The sequence below is a fragment of the Barbus barbus genome (genome assembly GCF_936440315.1).
Source record: "Barbus barbus genome assembly, chromosome: 32".
NCBI lineage: Eukaryota > Metazoa > Chordata > Actinopteri > Cypriniformes > Cyprinidae > Barbus > Barbus barbus.
In genome coordinates, this window is record NC_136760.1 from 5,386,799 (window position 1) to 5,413,163 (window position 26,365).

The following is a 26,365-nucleotide window of genomic DNA, read 5'->3' on the forward strand; positions in this document are numbered from 1 at the left end:
TTATTTCAAACTTGTTTCTTTCTTCTGTCGAACATAAAGTTAGATATTCTGAGAAATGTCTCAGGGGGTATATATAATTAGGAGAATACATTTTTGAATTGCTATATATAGGATTGAAAGTTTAATTAATCTTCAATTTAAGATTGAATTTGTTGGGAGGGAAAAATGATACAATGAAGTTTGTTTCACTCAAATTTACATATTCAGAAAATAACGTAATCTATAAAGAGTTTTTTTATTTGCTCAAATATGGCAGCAGCTCACAATATAGATTAATCTTGCTAATTTCTACTGACCTTAACTCTTTAAGATGTTTTAAATGATAAACACAAATGCTGATGTTTAAGCCACAGTTTGGATGGCCATGTCATTTTATTGGCAAAAATAAAACCGATTTGATTAATATACAAGAAGATACATGTCCCAGAAGAGAGATTGTGGTGAAATCAAAGGCAAACAAACATGAAAAGCAGTGTAAATAGGTAGAAACACCATTTACAAAATCTAAAGCAGTTTTGACTAACACACTGTGTATTCACTGTGTCAAAAAATTATTATTCACACTTAATAGCATATTTGAAACTCTTATTCAGTGTGCCATGCCCGTCTCTTAATCGGCATGTTGTCACATACATGCTCTCGGTCTCCGTCTTCACTCTGGGGTCTTGCTGGCAAGGCCACAGTGCTGTGAGATACAGGTAACCTCTGAGCGGTGTCAGCAGAATGGCAGGTGACTGAATTCCAGGCTCTGCGTCTTGGGACACCCCATTTTCTCTGGTTTGGGCTGTTCATCCTTCCATCCAATGCAGAAAGTATTCTCTTACCTAACTGAGCAGCCGGCCCCATCAGGGAGGACTCTGAGTGTGTAGCACGACAATGTGGAAGGGTATTAATGACACCTTGGAGAGAAGCTGGAGCGGGGTTCCATTCCAAAACAGAGGTAGATGGATGTCGAGGGAGCGGTGGTGGCTCTGGTGTTGGTTCTTGTTCCTTAAAGGTCACTTGCTGAGGCGGAGACTTTCTTCTCAGGTAAATTCTGCTCTGGATATGCTGTAGTTGGAGCTCAAAGTTATAGACTTCTTCGGTCAGCTGGTTGATGCGGTCAAAACCAGCCAGGAGGCTGTCAACACAGGGCACCAGGCGGTCCACATAATGCTGGAAGTCAAAACTGCCTGAAATGACAGATGAATCGGAGGCCAAAGAAGAGGCAGATGATCCCTGGCGAGGACTGATGGGACTGAGCAGGACGGAGAAGCTGGAGGCGTCAGAGCCCTGGGAGGATCTGGAGGGTGGAGGAACCATTCCCTCAAATTTGACCCTGTGCCGAAACTACAAAGAAATTAAAAGGAACACGTTTATATGTGTGTGTGTGTGTGTGTGTGTATATATATAATACTTTATAAATCATTGGCTGTCTGGATAAGAAATTTCAGTTAAATATATCATATTGGAGACAAACACAGTGATATTTGAGAAGTGAAATAAAGTTTATATGATTTATGGAAACTGTGCAAGAATTATTTCAACAAAATTAGGCATGTGCATAAATTGAGGCACCACAAAAGAAAAGTTAACTCAATATTTTGTGCATCCTCCTTTTGCAGAAATAACAGCCTCTGAACGCTTTCTATAGCTTCCAATTTGAGTCTGGGTTCTGGCAGAAGGTATTTTGGACCATTCTTCTTTACAAAACATCTCCAGTTCAGTCAGGTTTGATGGTTTCCGAGCATGGACAGTCCGCTTTAAATCACACCACATATTTTCAATAATATTCAGGTCTGGGGACTGAGATGGCCATTCCAGAACATTGTACTTGTTCCTCTGCATGAATGCCTTAGTAGATTTTGAGCAGTGTTTAGGGTCGTTGTCTTGTTGAAAGATCCAGCCCCGGCGCAACTTCAACTTTGTCACTGATTCCTGGACATTGTTCTCCAAAATCTGCTGATATTGAGTGGAATCCATGCGACCCTCAACTTTAACAAGATTCCCAGTCCCTGCACTGGCCACACAGCCCCACAGCATGATGGAACCGCCACCAAATTTTACTGTAGGTAGCAAGTGTTTTTCTTGGAATGCTGTGTTCTTTTTCCGCCATGCATAACGCCCCTTGTTTTGCCCAAATAACTCTATTTTAGTTTCATCAGTCCACAGCACCTTATTCCAAAATGAAGCTGGCTTGTCCAAATGTGCTTTAGCATACCTCAAGCGACACCGTTTGTGGCGTGTGCAGAGAAAAGGCTTTTTCCACATTACTCGTCCATACAGCATCTCCTTGTGTAAAGTGTGCTGAATAGTTGAACGATGCACAGTGACACCATCTGCAGCAAGATGATGTTGTAGGTCTTTGGAGCTGGTCTGTGGGTTGACTGTGACTGTTCTCACCATTTCTCTTGGTCTGCCACTTCGGGCCTGAACTAGAACTGTGCCTCTGGTCTTCCAATTCCTCACAATGTTCCTCACAGTTGAAACTGAGAGCTTAAATCTCTGAGACAGCTTTCTGTATCCTTCCCCTAAAATATGATGTTGAACAATCATTGTTTTCAGGTCATCTGAGAGTTGTTTTGAGGATCCCATGTTGCCACTCTTTAGAGAAGATGCAAAGAGGAGAAACACTTACAATTGGCCTCCTTTAAATTTCTCATGATTGGATTCACCTGTGTATGGAGGTCAAGGGTCACTGAGGTTACCAAACCAATTTTGAGTTCTAATAATTAGTGCTAAAGGTATTGAAATCAATAAAATGACAAGGGTGCCTCAATTTATGCACATGCCTAATTTTGTTGAAATAATTCTTGCACACTTTCCATAAATCATATAAACTTTATTTCACTTCTCAAATATCACTGTGTTTGTCTCCTATATGATATGTTTAACTGAAATTTCTTATCCAGACAGCCAATGATTTATAAAGGAAAATCATGAAAATTTACAGGGGTGCCCAAACTTTTCCAAAACACAGTGTATATATATATAGACATATCCATATACATATAGATAGATATCCATATTTAGAATTTTGCATTGCATTATTTTGTGTATTAGAGTTAAAGGTGATGTCCATAAACTTACGAAGTTTGGATTCAGTGAATTTTTTTTTTTTTTGTAAGAAGTTTGCATTTATTTGATCAATAATATAGTAAAACAGTAACATTAAAATAACTCTTTTCACTTACACTATTTTGATAGTCCACTTTAGACATGTTACTAACTATATGTAACTTTGCAACTACATGTCAACTAATGCTCATTAATTTGCAACTACATGTCGTCTAACTCTAGTAGACTGTTAAGGTAGGTTTAGGGTTAGTAGAATAAGTTGGCATATACTTGCAAAGTTTCTCATTTATTTCTGTGATGACAAAACTGCCATTACTTCAGTGTCACATGATCCTTCAGAAATAATTCTTATTTGCTGATTTGGTGCTCATGACACATTTTTATCATCCTTTCCAAATAATATTTTTTTACCGAAACTTTTGTAAGGTTGTAAATATTCGGCTGTTGTAAATATCCAACATGCACTACCATACATGTCCCATTCAAAAGTTTAGTTTTTTTTTTTTAATATGTAATTATTATTTCTAAATAGGATTTATCTATATTTTCTAATTAACTTTAAACTAATTCATTCAATTTATTAATTTAATTGAATTTATTAAATGTCATTTATTTTTTATTTATTTAAAAAAAAAAGTTACAATTTTTTTAGGATTAATTCCTTTTTTTGGGGGGGGGGGGGGGATTAAAGTGTCAATTGAACAAAATACATGTAAAAATAGATGTAAATGAACGCAAATGTTGCTTTATCAAAGCACCCTTATTGGCTTTTGTAGTTGAAAAAACATGGACATTTGGAAAGAAAAAAGAAATCTAGTCAGTTATGATATTTGTACCTCTTTGGTCTTGCTAAGCCCCATCCATAGCTTGAGCCGTTTAATGAGAAGCTGTACCATCTCAAAGTCCTGTGGTTCCATGGATGGTCTGTAAATGTCTGCCTGCACCATTCGGTAAGTTCGAATCAATACAGCAGCACATAGGCGCCCCAGTACCCAAAATCCTATGCCCACGGCAGACAGGCAGTAGAGAGTTCCCACCACTGGATGATGTTCACAAAGTCGACGCAACCCCATGTGCCCCCTTAGCAAACATAGCAGAGAGGAACTCGCCTGCCCTAAGGTCCTAAAGCCCTCCACTGAACCCGAGAATAGCTGAAAGAGACGAAAGAATGATGTGGAATGATTGTGCAAAAACACAATGGAAAGTAAAATTTTAGAAATAAAAAGCATTGTACCATGATGCCTATGTGAGAGAACAGAAGCAACAGAAGGAGCAGCAGGAACACTACGCCACAGATCTGAGGGAATACCTGTCGAATAACCCGACCAATCACCAACCATCGCCTAACAAACCTCAGGATCCCCACCATCTGTAAAAACACACCTCTCAATAGCTAAACTACATTTTGACTGACAAAATTAAGGATTGTTTGTTTATAGAGCTTGACTTTAACACATATTTTATTACAGTGCTTGCAAGCCATTTTAAGCCCATTTAATACAAATTCTGCAATTAATTCAACTCAAAAATCACAGATGACTTTTAAACTTTGGCTTTTTAGATAATTTCTTAGATCATATGTGTGCAAAAATAAAAATCCTTTGCTTGGGACCAATACCTTTAGAACCAAGAGGGTTAATAAAATTGCTGAGAGCTGACTGGATTTTCTGGCCAGTCTGGCAGAACTATGGAAGTCAGCAAAGGAGGAAGCCCGGGAGCGATCTCTGGAGATATAGGCTGTAGACGTAGAGAGGAAATACAGACGAAGAACAGCAGTTGCTAGCGTCAGTAGAGCTAACAACAGCTGAAACCAGCACCAGGCTTGCCTCAGGTGCTGACTTGGCTTCGTGATCAAGGCCCATACTTCAGCACTCACAAAGCACAGGCCAAACAGCAGTAACAGAACCTAGTGAGAAAAAAGCAGTTAATATGACTATAAGAAACCCACAAATCCATTTTAACTCTGTTCAAACTGTGAAATTAGTTTCTATTTAGTCTTGTAGAAGAGCAAGTACCGTCAATGTGACGTGTAAGTCTGGACTAGATAATGGAGAGATGTGAAAAGGCTGGATGGAGATGAAAGAAAGGACTCTGCCTGTCTTTGTTTGATCCAGGAGAATAGAAACCGGTGCCAAGATGCCCGTCTGTTTATGATAGTGAGTGAACTCTATCAATACTGCCTGTGTCCTGTCGTAGAAATCATAAGAATCACTGAGTTGATGAGTATGCTGGGTCTCTGATACTAATAACTTCCATACTTACAGTATGTGTGAAGAAAGTACAAGCCTGGACATGTAGAGAACAAGATATTTTATTCTACAGTAATATTTTGTGTATAATGGTGTGACATCATACCCTGTTGTCATCCACTTTGCCGTCTGTATGTCCGACAGGATCTGACGTGTGGATTCAATGTTGTTCCCAAGCATTACTTCCTCTGTCTGACTACATACACATGATGCACCCATAGTCTTCAACCTTGAGAGAGGACATTGTGATCATTTTCCAAAAGACAAGTGTACTATGGAAAATATTGTAATATTCTCAGCTGTTCAGGCTGCATAACATCATATTCGCATGCTGCGGCTGACAATCTCTCTCTTTGTGTACTGTTATCTCTCACCACGTTGAAAGTGCTGCAGTGTTCTTGCTGTGTGCTGAGGAGCTCTGCTGTCCAGGCTTGGCATGTGATGAAACATGAGCATACGTCAGCATCAAAGGAACTCGACCAGATTGGAACTTATCTCTGATGTTTTGACTGCATACTTTGAGGAGAAAAAAAAAACACTTTTACAAAGGTTATGATTTTATGGAAGCCCGTTTTCCCCACGGAATAAAAAATAAAAAAGGTAATTGCGACATTTTCTCTCACAATTCTGACTTTTTTCTCGCAATTCTGACTTTTCTTCTTGCAATTTCGACTTTACATGTCACAATTCTGACTTTATAACTCGCAATTGTGAGTTTCTCACACTTCTGAGAAAAAAAGTCAGAATTGTGAGATGTAAACTCTCAACTGCAAGAAAAAAAGTCAGAATTGTGAGATAAAAAGTCGCAATTACCTTTTTTATTTTTGGCGGAAACAGGGTTTCATATGATTTCATGTTATTATAACATTTTAACAATATATTTTTAGACCTATAGAAGTCCTTACAGTCTTGAAAATGAATTCTCTGTAGTCTTGCAGGGCCAGTTAAAGAAAGAGAAGGGTTTTCATACAGGTGTGATATTAATCTCTCATCTACCCACTGTTCAGCATTCATCCATCTATAATAAAAAATTAAAGTTAAAATAAAATTACTGATTCATGACAAGTTGCAATTTCGAAACCATCGACTAGGTTGTTTTGACCCTGCGGTCGAGTTAAATGTTTAATACAACCTTCTGGGTAGTTTTATTTATCTCAACTATAGTTTAAAAATTGCTGTATGGCTGGCTTAAAATGTGGGGGTCCCACTCCCACACCTTTTTTTCTTGAATTATCTTGGACATTTACTGTTTTTCTAATATATTCTGCATCTCTAACCAATGCATCACTGTTTCTATTAATATGGATTAATATGAGGTCTCGCAGACCCCAAAATTCAGCAGCATTACTATACTGAAGTAAAATTTCTGAATTGCATTTTGTGATACAATGGAGGGTTAAAGTTTTGATTAGGTCAGAGGAACATATTAAAAGAGGTTGACTTCAAATTCCTATTATTATTTTTATACAAATTACTGAGCTCTCAGGGACCTCAAAAAAGAAAAATCAGTTTCAGTGCCTTACCCTGATAATGCAGTGAGACTGGGCTGGCCTGGTGAAGCTGTGATCAGCATGTGTTTAATAGCTGAGTGAAGCCGTCTGCTGTTAGCCTCATGCACATGTTCCTGGTAGTTCACCATCAGAACCACCAACAGGAAAAGCATATAGACTAAGTATCTCTGATTATCAGCATAAAACATGAAACAAAAGACCATTAAAATTAATATTAATATCCATTAGAGTCAGAATACAACTGTTATAGGTCTCTGAGGACTAAATGAGTGCTGAATGGATTCATCTGTGGGTCTGAGCTCACCCTCATTAAGCCTCTAAGCGTTCTCAGCTTCCGCGCTTCCTCTTTAGCCTGCAGCAGGCCGTATCCACAGAGAGGATGCACCTTATCCCCAAGATCCTCTTCTGTTCTTTTGACTTCTGTCTCCTGAGCCAAACGGTCCTCCACCTCTGGGTCCACCGGTCTCGCCACAGCAGCCAGATATAGTGCCTGAATACAGATCTACAGAAACGTGATAACATAAAAATGTACATCTTTCTGTTTGTTTTTTTTTTATCTAAAGAGCAGTGCAAAATAGGTTTTTAGCTTACTGCAAATGGTTCCAACAGCAAGGCAGAAGTGAGGAAAGCTGACAGGGCAGACACCAACCACATGAGAACCACAGAGCTGGAAAACCTGCTTCCATATAGTCCCACCAGAGCCAGGCTTGTTCCCAAGAAAACAGCCACCAGCAGGTGAACCACACGCAGAACCCATGATGGAAGAAACAAGCCAGGTACACCACGAACAACACCTGAACAACAGTCCATACAGTTGTAGTACAGTTGGTATTCATTTTTATTTCCATGTCAGCATCTAAGACTATCTTCATGGCAAAAACTGAGTTGGAATAATACAAAAGTTGGATCAACACAAGGTAATTATGGGAATAAAGTGAAAAAAGGGTGAAAATGGGATCAAGAAATGGCCACGTGTTCACTCATGCACAACACCCCAGAGCATGTTCCTCGCTACCTTTCAGTATCTCAATTGAAATTATCAATTCTTTCCCTGTGGATGTGTGGGCTCACCAATGCGTGTGTTGGAGATGGTGCTTATAGAGTCGGGTGGGAGACTAGGGAGAAATGTGCTGGCATCACTGAGCACTGAGAGTGAGGAGGAGGACTTGTGAAAGCCAGGTTCAGATGTAGGCGTATCCACGCTCAGATCAGACCACTCACTGCACAAGCTGTCCTGGCTGAAAGAAAAAAGTACGTGACCATGTATCCTGGTAAACTGTGCATGGGCCAGTGTGAAACATTCTTTGCAGAACTCACATGTCAGACAGGATGGTGTCGTCGGGTGTGAAATGGCCACTGTCAGATGCTTCTGGCTCCAAGGAAAGTGTATTTGCAGGATCCAGGTCTGCAGATATAGATCTAAGATCTTCCTCTAAAAAAGAGCAAAGTGTTCCGTATAAGAAATAATTAAACCCCAACAAGTTGTATAGATGACTTTAATGTTGCTCTTTTGTCCTTTTGGAGAGTGATTGTGTTTCTTCAAACCTGAAGACCTGATTGGTTCTAAGGTGTCATGGTCAGAGGTCGGAGTTGACAAATGTAGTTGTAGAATGGCTTTTTTTCTCTTCAGAAGGTGATTGGTTCCTGTCAGCTCAGGCACACCAAATATACTGTCACATGATGGCCACTGATCCATTCTGTAAAATGTGTAACAACACTGTATGATTAACTTTTTAAAGACATGTAGTAGCCTACTGCAATTCCATGTAGAATAGACTTGGTACCGGTCATTCCCAGGATCTGGAGTATTCCAAAACTCTGAATCTAGTTTCTGCAGGGAATTCTTTTAGGGGGGAAAAGAAGATGCACAGAGAATATGCTGTAAAAGTATTCATTTAGGAAATTATGCTTGATGATTCTCTATAAAATCAATTAATTAACCATGAGAATGGACTTTTTCTCACAGTGAAAGGAGACGGTCCATCATAGATGGAAGAGTCGGGGCCTATCGGCAGTGACAGAAAAGATGAACAGGAGAGATCTGGGTAACTGAGGAAAACATCCATCTCCACGGTATGAGACACCGGAGAGGGAGGCAGAGATGCCTCCAATGTCACCTACAACACAATACATCAGCTTTGCACTATGGGTGGATTTTTCATGAATGCACTCTACCATTCAGTTTAATTCTCACTATTAACTAGTTGTTTATTAGCATGCCTATTAATATATTGTGTTTATTAGGCTAGAACATTTAAGGCACACATTCTACATGACCATATTCTGCATCCTTAATCCTACCCAATACCTAAACTTAACAACTACCTTACTAACTATTAATAAGCAACAAAAAGTGTTTATTGAGGCACAAGTCATAGTTCATGGCTCTTTAATAGCGAAAATGAATACAATAAAGTCTGACCTTAAAATCTTACCAACCCCAAACTTCTAAACAGTAGTTAGAAGTAAAAATGTGATATCTAAAGTATGGTTTCAGAAGGACTGACATATATACCTTGCTCTTGATGTTTTGGAAGAGAAATCTGAGAATGGTTTGGAAAGGAAACATCAAAGCTGCAACTGTTATTCCAACCAATATGTTCTCTGCATTCATCTCCATCTGGGTAGAGACTGGACCGCTGCATTCGGAACGGTAACAAATGTGAAGAATAACCCATTTGTATTGAGAGGAATGAGAGGAAATTCATTAATTTGTCTAGTGATGAATATTATTCTCTTGTACTTTCTTGTTCTTCTGTAGCTCGGAGAAGAACAGAAATTGCTTTGTTTTACAAGATGTAATTACCTGCACCTACAGTGTAAGCTATGCAATCTCAATCTGTTATCCATGGCCTTTGTAGGTCAAGTCTATTACCTGCTGCCCTTTCTGCCCACTGCTCCATACCAAACTGCCCCAGCTGCCAGATAAAGATGTAATAAGAGGGCACAGCAGGTGACCCTCTGGGCTCGGCTAAAGCGGCTGTGGGCCGGCCGTTCCCATAATGAAATCCACAGATGATGCTCTTGAAGGCCAAATAGTAACTGGGAATGTAGGATCCTCTTAAACTGCTGCAGCTCCTGAGGACCTACGGGGATCACAAGGTTATGAAAAGCAAATATGATTTACGCTGTACTGTATGTGTATACTTACAAGATGCTAAAATAACTTTCTCCACCCTTCCAGAATTCTTCTCATTCTCCACAGATAGCCAGTCTTCCACCAAAAAGAAGAACATGTTGTCTGTTTGTATGTCCCAGACTATCACATGTTTTAGGAACCAGGATGGGTCTAGACCTGGAAAACACAGCAGTTGTTTCGCAGAAGGATTTCTTATTTTAGAAAGAAAGAAGGAAGCTATTCACAGCCACTCACCTTTGTTGTCATGCCAGATGCGTATTTTCCAGATCTCTCCGAGATTGGCATCTGTTTCAACTTGGAAGTCATCCAGGCTATTCCTCTGGAAAGCTCCTTCTCTTTGAAGGTGACGTGAGCCACTTTTATTCAGGCCATACAGGCTAATGCCAACATGTGCAGTGGTACCTGGTGAATTCAGATGTTTTATAACTTGAAAATATCTTGTTTGTTGATTTTTATGAGGGTGATGAATATTTTTAGCATGTAAATTAAAGGTTATATTTACCAGATCCTCTTTTCCAGCCTGTTTTGACAAGAACTCTGTACTGGTAGCGACCTTTCTGACCACACAGAGGAACCCAACACAGACGTAGACTTTCCAGGTGATCCAGTTTGTGAGCGATAAGACCAACCAGCAGATGAATTACCAGCAAGACTCCACAAACTATTCCCACCACCACATTTCTCACTGGCTCCTCTGACTGTTGACACAAAAAAATTTTTTTATCCCGTATGTGTTATGTATATGTCAGAGTCTTATCACTTTTGATCAATTTCATGCATTCTTGCTGAATTAAAGTATTCATTTCTTTTGAACAGTAGTGTATTCCCTTGTAATGGTGAAATTATGTTATGTCTTTGAACAAAATGGCATACAGGTGGCAGCAGTAGAAGTGCATCAGGATGGATAAAGAGGCTGGCTCCAAACATAGTGAGGTGGTGTGTGAGGCAGTGGGCAGTGTGGGGGTTGCTGCCACTCAGAGGACTCAAGCCGTCACTGCTCCAGCGCCTCTCTTCAACACTGAAGAACCGGCACAGCACGCTGAACACACACACTGAGACGGACACATCCGCACCACTGATGCTACTGTTCAACTTCACAAACAGGTCTTTAGCAGAGCCATTCAAGCTGCAAAATTTACAGACACAATGAAACACAGTTTGTTTCCTATTTCCTAATTGAACTATTTTCAATTAAATGAATTGTGGAAGGAAAAAGAAGAACTTACAGTTGTGTAAGGAAGATTGTGTGCTCCAGTGATGGAGTTTGAGCTGAGAGAGAGAGGGCGAGCTCTTTAGAATGAGTGTGTTCTGACAGTGAATGAACTGGTTGGTCAATGACAGAGATCCATACTAGTCCATAGGCTTCCTCACCAGTTCCTACTCAACAGTACAAAACACAGGCTTTCTATATTGTTTACACCATTATGTATTTTTCTCTAAATACCTCTATTACTAACACTGAGACTTACCATTACAGTCATTTCATAAAGTAAATTAAATCAAAAATAATTCAATATACACTAATGTTCAAAAAAGTCTCTTATGCTCAGAAAGCCTGCATTTATTTGATCCAAATAACAGTAGACCAATAATAGTGTGCAATTTTATATTTTAATATCTTTCAAAATATAATTTATTCATGTTGTGGCAAAGCTGAATTTCTAGCCATCACTTCAGTGTTCAGTGTCACATGATACTTCAGAAATCATTCTAATATGCTGATTTGGTGATCTTATTATTACAGTGTTGAAAACATAACATACTGTATTAATTTATTGTGGGAACCATGATACATTTTTTTTTGTAATTTTTTTTATTTTTTCCAAACTTTTGTAATATTATAACCTTCTTTACTGCTACTTTTGATGCATCTTTGTTAAACAGAAGTATTGTTTTTTTTTATTATACTTTTAATATTATAATATAATGTAATATAATAATGAACACTACATTAACGTATTATATTATATTATATTGAAATCTAATGAGATGAAATGACTGGTGTAAATTACCTGGAATGAGACTGAAGTTTAAGGCAACATAGAGGCCAGTCTGAGGATCCGTGTCCATTGCTTTGACTGTGAAATTTACACTTCCCTTGGGTGGCAGAGTACAATTTTTCCATAGTAACCTCTCATCTTCCATCTCTTTTACTTTTTTGTGTAAAGTAAATTGTATCGCAGTGTCTAGCGTCAGGTTGGCAATGGAAATGGGCTGCCCCTCTGGTGTAGCAAACTCCATGGCTGCTAGCGTGGTCGATATGGGAGGCTCTGCAGCTGGAATGAATGGGTTTTCTTCACCCTCCATTTGCAGAAGGATCTGCAGGACCTCTTGTTTTTCCTCCTTTAGTTGAGAGCTCAGTGCTGATGGGACGTGAAACTGGCAGTGGCTAAGGGGATCTGTGCACAGGAGGTCTTTAGTAGGGTCACCCTGTACGCCCACTGCAGTGATCTTTGGAACAGCAAGGGAAAGAGCTTCTCCCCCACTCATTCGCAGCAGCATTAATGAACGCATGAGCTCGAAAATCTGGACTAGTGCTGATACAGCTGTCTCTGATGGATCCACATGCTTGAGGCCTGAATTGTTCCTCTGCCTCTGATCAGCAGTCAGTGTGCTGCCTGCAGTGAAAACGGAAGGATGGTTAAATCATGGTTCATTTACAACTTCAGAGAGAACCTCTATTATCATGCTGAATATGAATTCTGCTGAGCATATACTTAAAACAGCCAGAATGTTCCTGCCGATGTCTGTGGGATTGATGTCACCCTGTCCTGTTTGTTCTCTTATCACTTTGATCATCTTCTCTGTGACCTTCAGCACCTTTGCATGGCAGCCGTTGCACTGCACTTCAGAGGGAACCACCTGCAGACAGGAAAGTACATTTTACAGTACATCATTTGCATTTGTAACATCACATGTGACAATTTGTTCCTGGGTAGCACTACTCATTATGCACAGCAGGCAATCTGTATTCAGTGATGGTCTCTGCTTCTCGTATCACATTGTGCTGGATCTCTAAAATGCTATGATTAATACTGATTAATGCTATACTGTCCATAAGCTTTAATAGTAGAAAGCCTTACAGTAGACTGGGCCAAAGCTGAGCTGATCAGAGCCACATCCTGGAAGGAGGAGATTGGCAGAGACACCAGAGCCTGAATGACATTTCCACGTGTTTGAATCTTGTCTTCCATCTCTTGAGCATTTATGGACGCTAGCTGTGGAAGTAGTGGATTTTGAATTAGAAATACATTTTCTAAAAAAAGAAAAATGGGTGGAGAATGACAGAAACTTCATTATTTGGCAGTTGTATTGGACTGACATCTTGTGGTGTGGATGCAACTACAAAAAAGTAAATATTGTCAATTGCTGATGAGCTGTCCCTTTAAATTCTAAATTTAAAGTTCACCCAAAATGCAGTAATCATTTATTTACCCGTATGCATTACAAACCTGTATGACTTTCTTTCTTCTGTGCAACACCAAAAAGAAGATATTTCTGAATGTCGGGAACCAACCGACATTGACCCTAAGTGACTTCTTTCGTGTTTCACAGAAGAAAGTCTTTCAGTTTTGGATGAAATGAGGGTGAGTAAATGATGGCAGATTTTTCATTTTTGGGTGAATCTCTTTAAGAACTTGGCCACGTTTTAGTTCATGAGTTGGAATTTGAATTAAATTAGCAAAACACCCCACAGGAAGTTGAACTGGAACTGTAGCAGGTTCAATGTACTAAATTACATTTCAGAGAAGTTCAACAGATAATGGCATTCTGGGAAAATAAAGTGCTCCTTTATGGTCCTACAACTTGGTCCATATTATCTCTATATATATATATATATATATATATATATATATATATATATATATATATATATATATATATATATACATTTATTATTAAATATAAACACACACACACACACACACACACACACATATATTACAAATACTTATATGTACATATATTTATACTTGTATATAATTTATATTATAAATAAATATAAATATTTGGTCTCACTTTATATTAGGTGGCCTTAACTACTGTGTACTTGCATAAAAAAATAAGTACAATGTACTTATTGTGTTCATATTGTATTGCAAAATACTTTTGCTGCTATTGAGGTGGGATACGGGTAAGGTTAGGGACTGGTTTGGTGGTATGGGTAAGTTTAAGGGTAGGTTAAGGTGTAAGGGATGGGTCAACAGTGTAATTATAAATGCAATTGCAGAAATTAATTACAGATGTAATTACATATAGATATTTTACAAAATATAAGTACAATGTAAAAGCATGTATGTATTGTACACAATAAGTGCATTGTACCAAATGATTAATTTAAATGTAAGTACATAGTAGTTGGCCACCTAATATAAAGTGGGGCCAAATATTTTATATATAAATCTAACATTTGTCCTTAATATATACATGTATGTGTATACATTTATATATGAATAATAAATATACACAGTACACACAAGAATATTATGTAAACATAAACTTTCATTTTGAATGCGATTAATCATGATTAATCGTTTTGCAGCCCTACAAATTTGACATCTGATTTCCTACAACAAATAAAAATCACAACTGAATTGGAATCTAAAAAGCATTCTCATTCAAGTTATGAATGAGTTATGAACATTTCATGTGAGTGTGTATGATTTTTTTTTTAAATCCAGTATAATAGTCTTTTTACTTAGAAAGATACTGAGGGCACCTCCTAATAGATATCCAGACGACTGGTTTGTCAGGGCTATCTTGGTTACCTGGTTAAGTTGGCTGCTCAGGGCAATAGAATATTGAATGATGTCCTGAGGATTGCCTTGTTGGCGCAAGATCCATAATTCTGATTGGCTCTTATTCCTCAACCACTCCGTTGTGCATTGGTCACTCAGCAGCACTGTCAGGTTCCTGCAGAATACATCAATTGTAATTTTAGAGCTGTGATATTTAGTCAAATTTTATCTTACTATATAATTGGCAAGCAGCTGAATGACTAACTTTCTCACTGCAATAACTGATGACCCCATACTGTCCTCTACCAGCACCAGTACGTGAATAACAGTTAAATTTTCAACTGTGCTCACACTACCCAGTGGCACCAGGGAGCTGAATGTGTTCTGAGTGCCTCTGTAAAGGGTAATCAAGGGACATAATAGTCTAAAATCTTCACACTGTGCCACCTGCAGTGAAAATATCAGCTGAGCTGAGTCACCATCCTTCCACCCTGGCGTTGAGAAATAATAGCAAAGAATGTGTCAATCCACAGAGCCATTACTTGGGTGAGAAATAAGAGGAGAACAGAAATGACACTACCTGAGCAACTGTAAGAGACCATGGTTTCCAGGAAATGAAGCGAGTCGTCGGGTGACAGAGTGCAAATCCCCCCGTAGGGAGGATGGTTGGGGACTAAGGTGATGCTTGCCGACCCCCAAAGCCCAGATGCCGGTTCAGACACGTTGAGAGTAAAGGTATATTCTTGGCCCTCCATTAACACCCCTGGTTTAATGACTAGTTCTCTCCAGAGACTTCCTGTCGAGGTAGTGACCTCATTTAGTGTTAGAGCTTCACCTTTCTGATTCTCTGCAGTCCACCTGTACTGTAGTTGAAGTGTTTTAAAACATTATTAAGGTGTGTGTGTGTGTGTGTGTGCGTGCGAGAGAGAGAGACTTATGAAGGCATATGAGGTTATTTTAAGGGACATTGTAAAATGAATACCTGTACAGTGTCTTGACATGAGGAACAATGGCCAGCCAATGTAACGGAATGGCTTTGACTGACATGGAATGACAGCAGGGAATTACATGAGACACACTTCAGAGTCACATGAAACAATGTGGTATTGTACACTGTAACCTGCAAGAAGAAAAACAGAAAAACAGACAAAAAATATATTTTAATCTATAACATATTTATATGTTATATTTTTAACATATTGATGTGCTTATTATGTGTTGATCAATGTTTATAGATGAATCAAAGCCTAAATTAAATTGGTTTATCATGTAAAACCATATCTTTTCAGAAGTTATGGATTAAACCACTTGATTCATTGTACAATGTCTTTTTGTACTTTTTGATGTCAAATTTTTGATCGAGTAGACTTTCAATTTATGGACAAAAATAATGAGGGAATATCAAAATTATTGTGTGTGTGTCTGTCTGCCTGCCTGCCTGCTTGTCTGTCTGTCTGCCTGTCTGCCTGTCTGTCTGTCTGTCTGTCTGTCTGTCTGTCTGCCTGCCTGCCTGCCTGCCTGCTTGTCTGTCTGTCTGTCTGTCTGTCTGTCTGTCTGCCTGCCTGCTTGTCTGTCTGTCTGTCTGTCTGTCTCCCCCTCCCCCAGAGCAAAGTGAAGTAAAATAAGTTGACACTCACCGACTGTGATATAGACACAGGTTTTCGTCCACTTTTGTAAAGGATGAGAGTAAAGTGGTACATTCTGTCTGGCAGCAGTGCACTATGGGGAAGAATCAGTATACTTCCATTTCCTGGAATATGTTGATGATGGGTGGAAACAGCTGAAGACATTGCTGTTGTGTTCTGGAAGCACAAAATACAGCATCAATTGAATGTTTACATTAAGTGAATCAAGTATTCACTGTATTTGTGATGTACCATACCTCTATAGTGTAACCCCACTGGAACTGAAACAGCTCATTATCATTCTCTTCTGAATCTGGATCAAAAGACTCCGTTGCATCCAAAACCAGATCATACTGACTTGACCAGAACCTGTGAGAACCACCATTAATCACAGGCACCAACGCACTGTGGAACACAGTAAGCTGTACGGTCCTGTTCTGATGTAGAGGAGTTCCTTGAAGTCCGGCAGTAAATGTCAGGCAGTAGTTTCCCACTTTCAGAGCATGATTCGGCAGAGAAAGAAGCGGTGTTGTGACATCCACTGAATCATTTAAGGACACCTTGTCCATTCTTGAGCAATCTTGGCCACTGAAAATCTCCCAGAAATAATATGCTTTGTGTGTAACACAACCATCAAAGTCCACTCTTGCTTCAAAGAAACTTGGTCTGGATTTTAATATTTTATATTGTTCTTTTACTACATGGATATGTGGCTGGGTACACTCCAGCTTTTGTACTTCAACTGTCATTTGAGTAGAGACCTCACTTATGTTGTTGAAAGCTGTTAATTTTACAACAAACTCTCCAGTAACATTATATTTGTGGACTCTATTGGATTCTGTAACCAGGACTCCTTCACTGCCATCACCAAAATCCCAAAGGAATTTAAGGTTGCTGCCTCCATCTATGATAGCTGCAAATGTGATCGGATAATCAATAAAAGCTCCATCATGGGCGGTAAATAGCTTCAATTTCTTCACATGCTTCTGTATTGTTGCTATACTGGTCAGGGACTGTGAACAGAAGCCATTATCAGCTTCCACTGTAACAGACAGGGATCCATTAGTGAAAGGTGTGAAGTGAACATTTTGTCCGATTTCCCGAGAGAACTGGACTCCATTTAATAGGAAAGTCCATTGGTAACTGGCTTGTGAGCCACTGGACGCTTGAAAACTGGTGTTTTTGGATGCCTCCAGGACAGCAGAGCAACATCCGATCAAATGCAGACCTTTAATTCTTTCCACAACTCTGACAATCACTGTTGCACTTTGGTAACTGACATGATTTGTTGCTGTTGCTCTTACAAGATGGTTTCCAACTGTAAGAGAAGAGATGGTAAAATTCTGCCAAATGTCCACGGAATAACTTGCATTAACAAACTCCAAAGAAAAGGAAACTTCACTTCCTCGGGAGACAGTTGGTGTGAAAGTAACTGGATCATCCTCACATATAACATCGCTGCTAGCCACAAGTATAAGTCCCTGGATGGCATCCTGAATGGTAACGGTATATGAAACAGTTTGCCAGCTAATGTCATTTGATGCATTAAGTGAGATACGGTGATCTGCAACATCCACAAAAGAATAGCTAACAGTTTGATTGTCTGCAAGAACCATACCAGTGTTGTTTTGAAACATTAAAACCCATTCCCAATGCAGGACATTTCCTGTTCCTGCAGAGCCATGAAGCAACAGGAGGCTGTTTGATTTTACGAAAAATGGTCTGAATTGTCCATTTATCTGAAAGTCTACTTTAGAGATGTTCTCCTGAATTATTAGTAGCTTTGTTGCATCATCAGACCCAAATACATTTGAGACTGATATCCTGATCTTGGCTACACCGATAACTTTAAAAACATGCAGAACAAAAGGCACATCTGATATTACAGGACTGCACTCAGAATCCAAGAACCATGAGTACCGAAGGTCTGTTCCAGATGACACACTCGCAGATATCCTCACTGGCTTTCCTTTGGCTACAGTATTCATTGGTGATGAAATACTCAGACCAGACACAAGCTCTATTCCTCTGAGTGAAAGATTAGTATCTACTGATCCAAGAACATTGGATACAACCAGCTTGATGTGTATATCACCAGGGCTGTTTGTAAAAAGTGGAAATTGTTTGCTAGTGCTTGCCATTCTTTGGTTTGCAGTCCACTCATATGTCAAGTTAGAACCACATGTTACTGATGCCGTCAAGAGCACGGTCTGATTTGTCAGAAAATATCTTGTAGACTGTAGCCCTTGAGATTGAATTCGAACCCCATGTATTCTCTCTACAACCTCAATGTGCGTTATGGATTCTACTTGACTGACAAGATTTTGTGCTGTGACTTTAATTTGAAACACCCCTGCTTTAGGAAACACATGCATGAACGTGGACATCCCAGGCTTTGGAGGTGAAGGATTCACCGTCCAATAAAACACAACATTTTCATTAACATCAGTCTGAGCTGTAATCAATATCTCTTTTCCAGCCTCCACAAATGGCTGACTGGTATTAACCGATAAGTATGACAGTGGTGCCTGCACCTCAATCTCTATAGACACAGAATCTGAATTTATCACATTGGATGCGGTGGCTGTTACACGAAATCGTCCAGGAAAACAGAAAACGTGTGATTGATTCTGACCCTCCTTTTTGAAACCATCGCCAAAATCCCACTGAAAAGAAGCTATTTTACCAGGAAGCTCAGCCCAAAAGTAATAGGACTGATTCACAGTCATTGCATCATGGTTACCCTCATATTTTATGGATAGATTAGATACAGGCCTTTGAACTGTAATGGTTGCTTTTGCTGTTCCACTGCTGACTTTGTTATGGACCAGCACTGAAATTTCATGCAAACCCTCCTCGAGAAAAACAAAGCAATGGTGTGACAGGCCTTTGACTGGGACTAAATCACTAGAAACATTGTTATACCACCAAAACAGATAATCTGTTACTTTGGGAAGCACAGAAACTTCAAAGCATATTTCCTCATTCACAGCTACAGCATTCTTGGCTGAATGCAGAGTAACATCTGTTATTTGAGTCTCAACACATATGCTGGTTTCATAATTCGCCGAAGCCACCAGGCTATGAACATTTACACCAACTGTGTAATTTCCCGAAGTTAGAAAAGTATGAGTGATAGTCGTAGCTCCTTTAATGACAGAAAATGGTGTACCATCTCCAAAATCCCAGGAAAAAGTCAAAAATGGAACATAACCTTTGACCAACACCTCAAAATTGGTCTCTGTTTTACTTACAATGCAGTCTATTGGGTTAATTTTACTAATTATCAAACGATAAACTTCCACACTGACCAATTGGTGTTCTTTACTTACAGAATTATAAGCAGTAACCTGAACAGTGTAATTTCCGAGAGATTTATAAATGTGAGAGGCTGAGCTTTCTTTGTGATCTTTAAGTACTGAACCATCTCCAAAATCAAAGGTCCATTTTAGACCTGTGCCTAAAGATACTCTGCCACTGATTTCAAAGGTGCAGTTCGGTTCAATGGAGCTGTTGTAATATAGCTGGAGACCTGAGACAGCCTCAAGTACCTCAACTGCTGTAGAGTTAGTCAAGACTGACAGGGAATTGTTGGCACATATGGTAACATTGTATGTGCCGGGTCTTTTAAAAACATGCCTGACTTCACTGTAATATTCCTTCACTTGGTCAGAGTCATCACCAAAATTCCATGAATAAAGCACTCCGTATGAAGAGGGCCATAGTGAGACCTCAAAGAGGATGGTGTGGTTGACTTGACATACAATAGGAGATGATGACACCAACAGTCTTGATATTGGAGTCCTTATTTTAACAGTTACAAATGTTTCAGTTTGATCATATTGATTGTAAGCATTGATTTTCAGTGTGTAGTCACCTAAAAAATCAATAATTCAAAATGTGGAGAAAAAATAAATATGAGTTAGTTTTTTAAAGTACTATTAATGGAATACATTTTTTAATGAGGACTTAAATTTTATATATATATATATATAAAAAATTATAATATACCTAATTATCATTTAGTTAATAAAAATATTACTAAAACAAACAATTATAATAAATATTTTTTTAAATAATTATAAAGTAAATATAATTTTATTTTACAAAAAAATATATATTTGTAATTATGATTATTTATAGTACCTGGAAAACAATATGTATGATGGATGGAATCTTGCAGATAGATATATTTGGCGCTTTGGTGAACATAACTGTCTTCCATCTCTAAAGGAGCAGAAGCTGGGTGACTGACAGATGCTGTATTATCACCAAAATTCCATCTGGAGAGATAAATCATTTCATAATATAGCATAATGGAGCATTATACATTCAGAAGAGGTCAACCTTAATTTCAACAATTGAACTGAATTATAATTCAGAGACATTAACCTGATTGTAGTGCCTATAGAGATGTCAGCTTTTATTCGAATTGTGTAGCGAGTTGAGATGTTTACAGCAATGGCTTCTGGCATGGAAATTACTGCTAGGTCAGCTAATGGGGTCATTACATCAGCTGTGAGCTTCACCTCAATTAACTGAGAGCTCACAGGGTTATTTGCCATTACCTAGAGCAGAGAAAGCAGTAAAGATTTGAAGAAAATATAAACATCAAATCATTCATAACAAAACCTAAAGCAATTATTTTCAATTGGTGAGTCATGAATTCAAAATGGTCCACAGGGTCATTGGTGGCAGGAAAACAGCAATGCTAAATGCAAATAATAAAATGCAGATAATGCATAAATTAAACAATCATGCATACGTAGTTTAACAAAATAAATAGGTTTTTAAAAGAGAGTAGAAACTGCTTTACACATCTTTTGTTGTTGACATCAAAGGTTGTGCATCCAACCAAGTTACCAGTATTTTTACTTGAAATAAAGACACATATGGATTGTGCCACTACCAAAAATAGTTTTGTGGGATGAGTTATTGGCTGCAGAGAGCATGAACCCAATGTATTTCAACATTATGGGACCAAATAGTCAGACTAATGTTAATAGTTTAGCACTTTTAAAAAAAGTAATTTTTCATTTGTTAGTTACTTCAATTTGTAGTGTTAAATTTGTTAGTAAATGTTCAATTTATTGTTCTGCAAAAATGCCGTTAATTGTAGTATTAATACATTTTAAAGTTTGATTTGAAAAACAAATAATTTTTTGGTCTTGAAACAAAACCAGCAGAGAACCACTGACCTCTGAAGACCTGGATCACTGTATCATTGCTTTAGGCAGTTTCACAAAGGGGTTTAAACTTGTACTTCAAAATATTTCTGTTATATTAACATTTACCTTTAGCTTGTATTCTGCTGGCTTCTTAAAAACCACGCTGTAAGACTCTCCTGCGTGTGGAAACTGAACCAGGTCATCAATAACCCAAGTATAGTTCACTGATGAGCCTGTGACTACTGAAGCTGTAAACAACTGTAGAAAAACAACAACAACAACAGAGTAAACACCCTGTTTAATGTTTAGTTATGACACTCTAAAAACCTTTTCTTCAAATACCATGTAAATACCATTAGCACATCAAATTCTAAAAGGTTACTGGTGAACTTTTGAGGTAATATTTTCTTTCCCAATGACACAATAAGAAATTGATACCTGTGGTATGTCTACTAGAACTCTGCTGAAGCCCTGAGGGTGGATTCTCAGCCCAGTTACAGGAATATGAGACACAACTCTCACACTTAGAGTCTGGGAATTCAAGCTGTTTGAAGCCATGATGTTTAGTATATGTTCCCCTTGACTAGAAAGCTTCATGTATACATGAGAGAACCACATGTCAAGAGAAGCCCCATCACATCCTCCTTCAATCTCAGCAGGGCAAGAGGATACAAAAGGGACTCCGTTCTTAGACACAGGGTCTGACCAGGAACTTGTTGTGTTTTCTCCTGAAATGATCTGGATGACAATGAGGGTTGGGACATTGACAGCAACATGCATTTGGTTGTCTTTGTCAAGTTTTGGATGCAAAACTTGCAACCCTGTGACAGGACTCTCTGCTTTGATTTGGCTGTTGCTCTGTGAGGTGCTGGGTATTGGTGAAACTCCAAAGTGTGGCATTGTGTCCTCGTAAATCACCCGGAGGTCACAGACCAGCTCATCTAGCCATTGGTCCTGTCCCGAATGGGCAGACAGACCCCCCTCTAACCAGCCCCCCCACTCAGGCCCATGCAGGGAGAGGAAACTCTGCCGCCAGGATGAGTTGGTGCTGGCAACACAATGTAGAAATTCACCTGCTCTTCTAGTGTGTTGCAATGCCAGAATGTCATCAGGATAGACAGTGATATGTTTGTCTTGTACCATAACCTGCACAAACACGAAAATAATTAATATTTGATTTTAGGTCATTGTGAAACTTTCTACTATCATTTGAAATAATAACTGAGAAATACGCTCTGTTCCAGAAACCTAGTGAGCTGCTTAGAAAAGGAATTTGCAAAATAATTGTAACATAATTAAATAAGTTTAAAAGTTACAAAATAAATCCAGGATTGCCGTAAATTTAACTTTGTATATTCAGGGTTTTCTGATTAATTAATTAGTTAATTTTCACCCTCGTGTTTTAGGAATCCAATCAAACTGAATGCAATAACAGGCCTAACAATTATGCCTTAAATTTCTAAATGTTTACACCCTTAAGCTTTTAAAATTTCAAAGCCTCAAACTTTTATTTTGGAGGAATACTGGTTAAAAACACCATAAACTTGTGTCCACAAAATGCTGGAAATTATGTAAAAATGTATTGAGTTCTCAAATTGCCTTTAAACTAATATAAATGTAAAGATGGAGTTTGCTGCTTGACTGTAAACTGAGTTGCTCTGAGATACTGAAAACAATGGATCATGAGCTGCTCATGTGATAATGGACAAAGTGTTCACTCTTTACTCTGCAACTGACCCTTCGCAATGATCTACCCCCTTCATTACTGTTGCTATGTCCAACAAGCCATGGCGCTCTCATGCAACACATTCTCACACAGTGAAAAATACATTGCAGAGCAATAAGGAAACTGACAATGCGCCGACAGACAAGACAGAACTGGTTATTTCTGGTACGAAACAAAGTAAATAAATAACATTTTGTGGCTCTTTTAATGTATTGTGACAGATCACTGTATCCCTCAGTTCGAATGGCAGGTGAACTGATCGTCTTCTAATATTTGCATTAAAGCAATAAACATGAATGAACATCAGAATGTATTTTATTTTAACCACGGAAAGATGTCAATACGCACAACTTTTCAAGTTTGTTTAAGTCCACCAAAGTTAATCTACTCTCCTGTCAGATTTGAAAAATGGCGAATTTGGCGTTATGATTGGTCTGATCGCCTGTCAGTCAAGCTCCCTACGATATTACTGTAATATTGTTGCAGTTGTCGTCTTGTTGCTAGGCCTATTGTTTAGTACAGTTGAATGGATTATTTTATTTTGCGGACATGTTAAGATAACATACAGATTAAAACTGTAAAATAATTAATAATAATATAAAACTTATTTTTGTTCATTTTACCTACTTATGCTTATTAGGTTTTGGAACAGAGAGTCATCAAGTTGAGTGTTGCCACCTACACTGATGTGTGTGTGTTCAGTGCTTGGGGTCAGTGTCAGTGACATGTCTGCTATCAAGTGGAAGAATGGTGGCGTCGCAGGGTAGCGGGGAGGCAGGGGGAATACATGTCCCCCATTAAAAGAGTGGTAAGGGCTGCACGGACTGGTGACGGGCAGACAGATCTCCAGCAGGTGACACCAGTACTGCCCACTGGCACAGCCACCAGTGGTGTTGCACATGGGCACCAGTGAACAGCAGCTGAAAGGGTTCAGGAGAGAACTACAACCTGAGAGAAAAGATGTTTTTTAAGTTGTATTTCTTGAACTGATTATTTGACATACTGTTAGCAATGTGTTTCTCATTAGTGCTTAATTTATTCACCAGGTGGTACTAGGTGATGACTTGGGCTGCAGTACGGCCGTAAGATTTGCACTCTAGCAAAGGTCAGCTTATCACTTGGCTGTGTCACCAAATCCAAAGACAGGACTCGACCCTCATGACTGAACCAAAGACCTGGGAACAACATAATCTGTGCAGATACACACATATTTAAAAATAGTCATGTATTAAGTTTTAAATGACAAAACAAACATCTCTGTGTGTGCGTGCGTGTTTGTGTTTGCTATGTTCCCTACATTATGAAGACCAAATGTCTGCACAAATATAGTAATACCACTAAATTTAGCTTATGAATCATATATAAGTGTTTTGAAAATCTAAAATAGCATAATGTTTTGTGTGAGGGGTAGGTTTAGGTTCAGGGTTAGGGTAAGGGGATAGGAAATACAGTTTGTACAATATAAAAGCTATTATAGTCTATGGAATGTCCCCTCTAAAATGGAAACGCGTGTGTATGTGTGTGTGTCACGACATGGGTTTTGTATTATTTTTCAAATATTTTCCTTGAGTTTCAATTATAATGTTTATATACTAAATATATTTCACAAAATACTTCTTTTACAGTATTTTGATTAAATAAATACAGCCTTGGTTATCATAACAGAGTTATAATCAGTTAAAATTGCACCAATATTGAAGTTTTAAAAAGTAGTATATTTGACACTCTTAATTTTCATAAACCGAAATGTTCTTAAATGTATATAATTTATTCCCTTTAACTGCAGATTCCTTGATAAACAATACCTCAACCATTTGTGGTCCTGGGTCTGGTGGAGAGGGTAGGAGTTGTATCTGGGACACTGTGTATATGCCTGACATTAGTGGGACACCTGCCACGTAGCTCTCCAGCGATGGCAAAGACACTTTAAAGAAAAAGTGAATGATGCTGCTGTCAGCTCTGATAAAGGATTTGAAAAATAGTTTATATTTACTGAATGTGAACAGTAAAAAAAAAAAAGTAAACTAATGTATGATGTGCTTTGTCACCTGCTAAAATTAAATGAAACAAACTAGAGCATTGTAATGCTAAAAGTATTTTAGTTCCAGAAATAATAATACTGTATAATGTAAAAAATATTATATATTACATAATGTTGAATTCAATGATTAGAAACAATTAAACTAAACTGTTTATTTTTTTCCTGAAGAAAATGTTACTGGTGCTTGATTACGCAAAAGGTTTTGTTTGAAGGTGTAGGTGATTATTTGCCCACCATTTAGTCTCTATGATGATTATCAATTGGATAATGTAATTTTCTTGTCTTATCAGTGGGGTTAAAACAGTTTTATTGGCTTACCTGATATCTTTTTCTCACAGATAATGAAATTTCCTTTATTACATTGTTCATTCATCCACTGTCCAGAGGCCAAAGCCATTGAAATACACTCCTTCACCTCACTTTCCTCAGTATCTAAATCATCGAACAGACCGTGTGCCATTCCATTTCTCAACCAGACCCCAGCTGGAGCTTCTCTGGAATAGAACACACAAAATAAGAACCAACACAGCAACAGCCAGAAGTTGCAATGTTCATACATGCCTTGTCTGTAAAACCATATAAAATCTTGTGATCTCTCTTACAGTTGAAAAGAATTTTGTATGAAGGTCTGTACAGTCACACTGTCCACCATAGCAAGGTCTCCTCTCTCCTCTGTCTGACAGATGCCTTTTGCTTTTAGCCATGTTGACTTAAATGTAGGCATCCAGTAACAGCGCAAACCATCACGGTCGATTTTTGCCCCCTTTGGGCAATAATATTCTAGTGGAAAGCATGAAATATTCCAAAAAACATTGTGTTCATATTAGCTGCATCCACAAATAGCGAACACAAGTCATGTAATGCAATGCACAATGATTGAAAATAATTAGCAAGAAAAATATCCATTACTGAGCAAGGCAGAGAAAACATCTCACCACTGAAGCAGCTTGTAAAAACACAGAGAATCCAAATGAGAAGCAGGTGCACAATATTTGCCATTTTATCTCATCCCCAGGTAGAGCATAATAAATGTTACTAATAATGAATCATACATGAGAGAGAATACAAAAGGGTCAATTTCATGCTCAGACTGTATCCGTCCATTTAACT

At 38.4% G+C, this 26,365-nt stretch overlaps 1 protein-coding gene across 1 annotated transcript; it reads right to left on the reverse strand.

Moving 5' to 3' along the window:
- Positions 1-337: 337 nt before the first annotated feature.
- LOC306852075 (polycystin-1-like) lies at positions 338-26,254 on the reverse strand (the record flags this gene model as incomplete). The annotated part of the gene is made up of 42 exons (XM_079388693.1): positions 338-1,329; positions 3,894-4,208; positions 4,292-4,426; positions 4,676-4,963; positions 5,073-5,244; positions 5,413-5,535; positions 5,681-5,822; positions 6,212-6,324; positions 6,830-6,984; positions 7,122-7,319; positions 7,409-7,611; positions 7,889-8,055; positions 8,135-8,249; positions 8,363-8,514; positions 8,602-8,660; positions 8,782-8,934; positions 9,333-9,456; positions 9,693-9,903; positions 9,969-10,112; positions 10,191-10,358; positions 10,459-10,654; positions 10,830-11,082; positions 11,183-11,333; positions 11,969-12,574; positions 12,674-12,818; positions 13,040-13,174; positions 14,726-14,870; positions 14,961-15,186; positions 15,273-15,558; positions 15,678-15,815; positions 16,333-16,497; positions 16,578-20,197; positions 20,467-20,603; positions 20,713-20,888; positions 21,615-21,746; positions 21,927-22,634; positions 23,897-24,162; positions 24,258-24,405; positions 25,020-25,138; positions 25,574-25,749; positions 25,858-26,035; positions 26,191-26,254. The coding sequence occupies 42 exons, from the start codon at positions 26,252-26,254 to the stop codon at positions 586-588; spliced, it is 12,051 nt and encodes a 4,016-aa protein (XP_079244819.1). The 3' UTR covers positions 338-585.
- Positions 26,255-26,365: the final 111 nt, after the last annotated feature.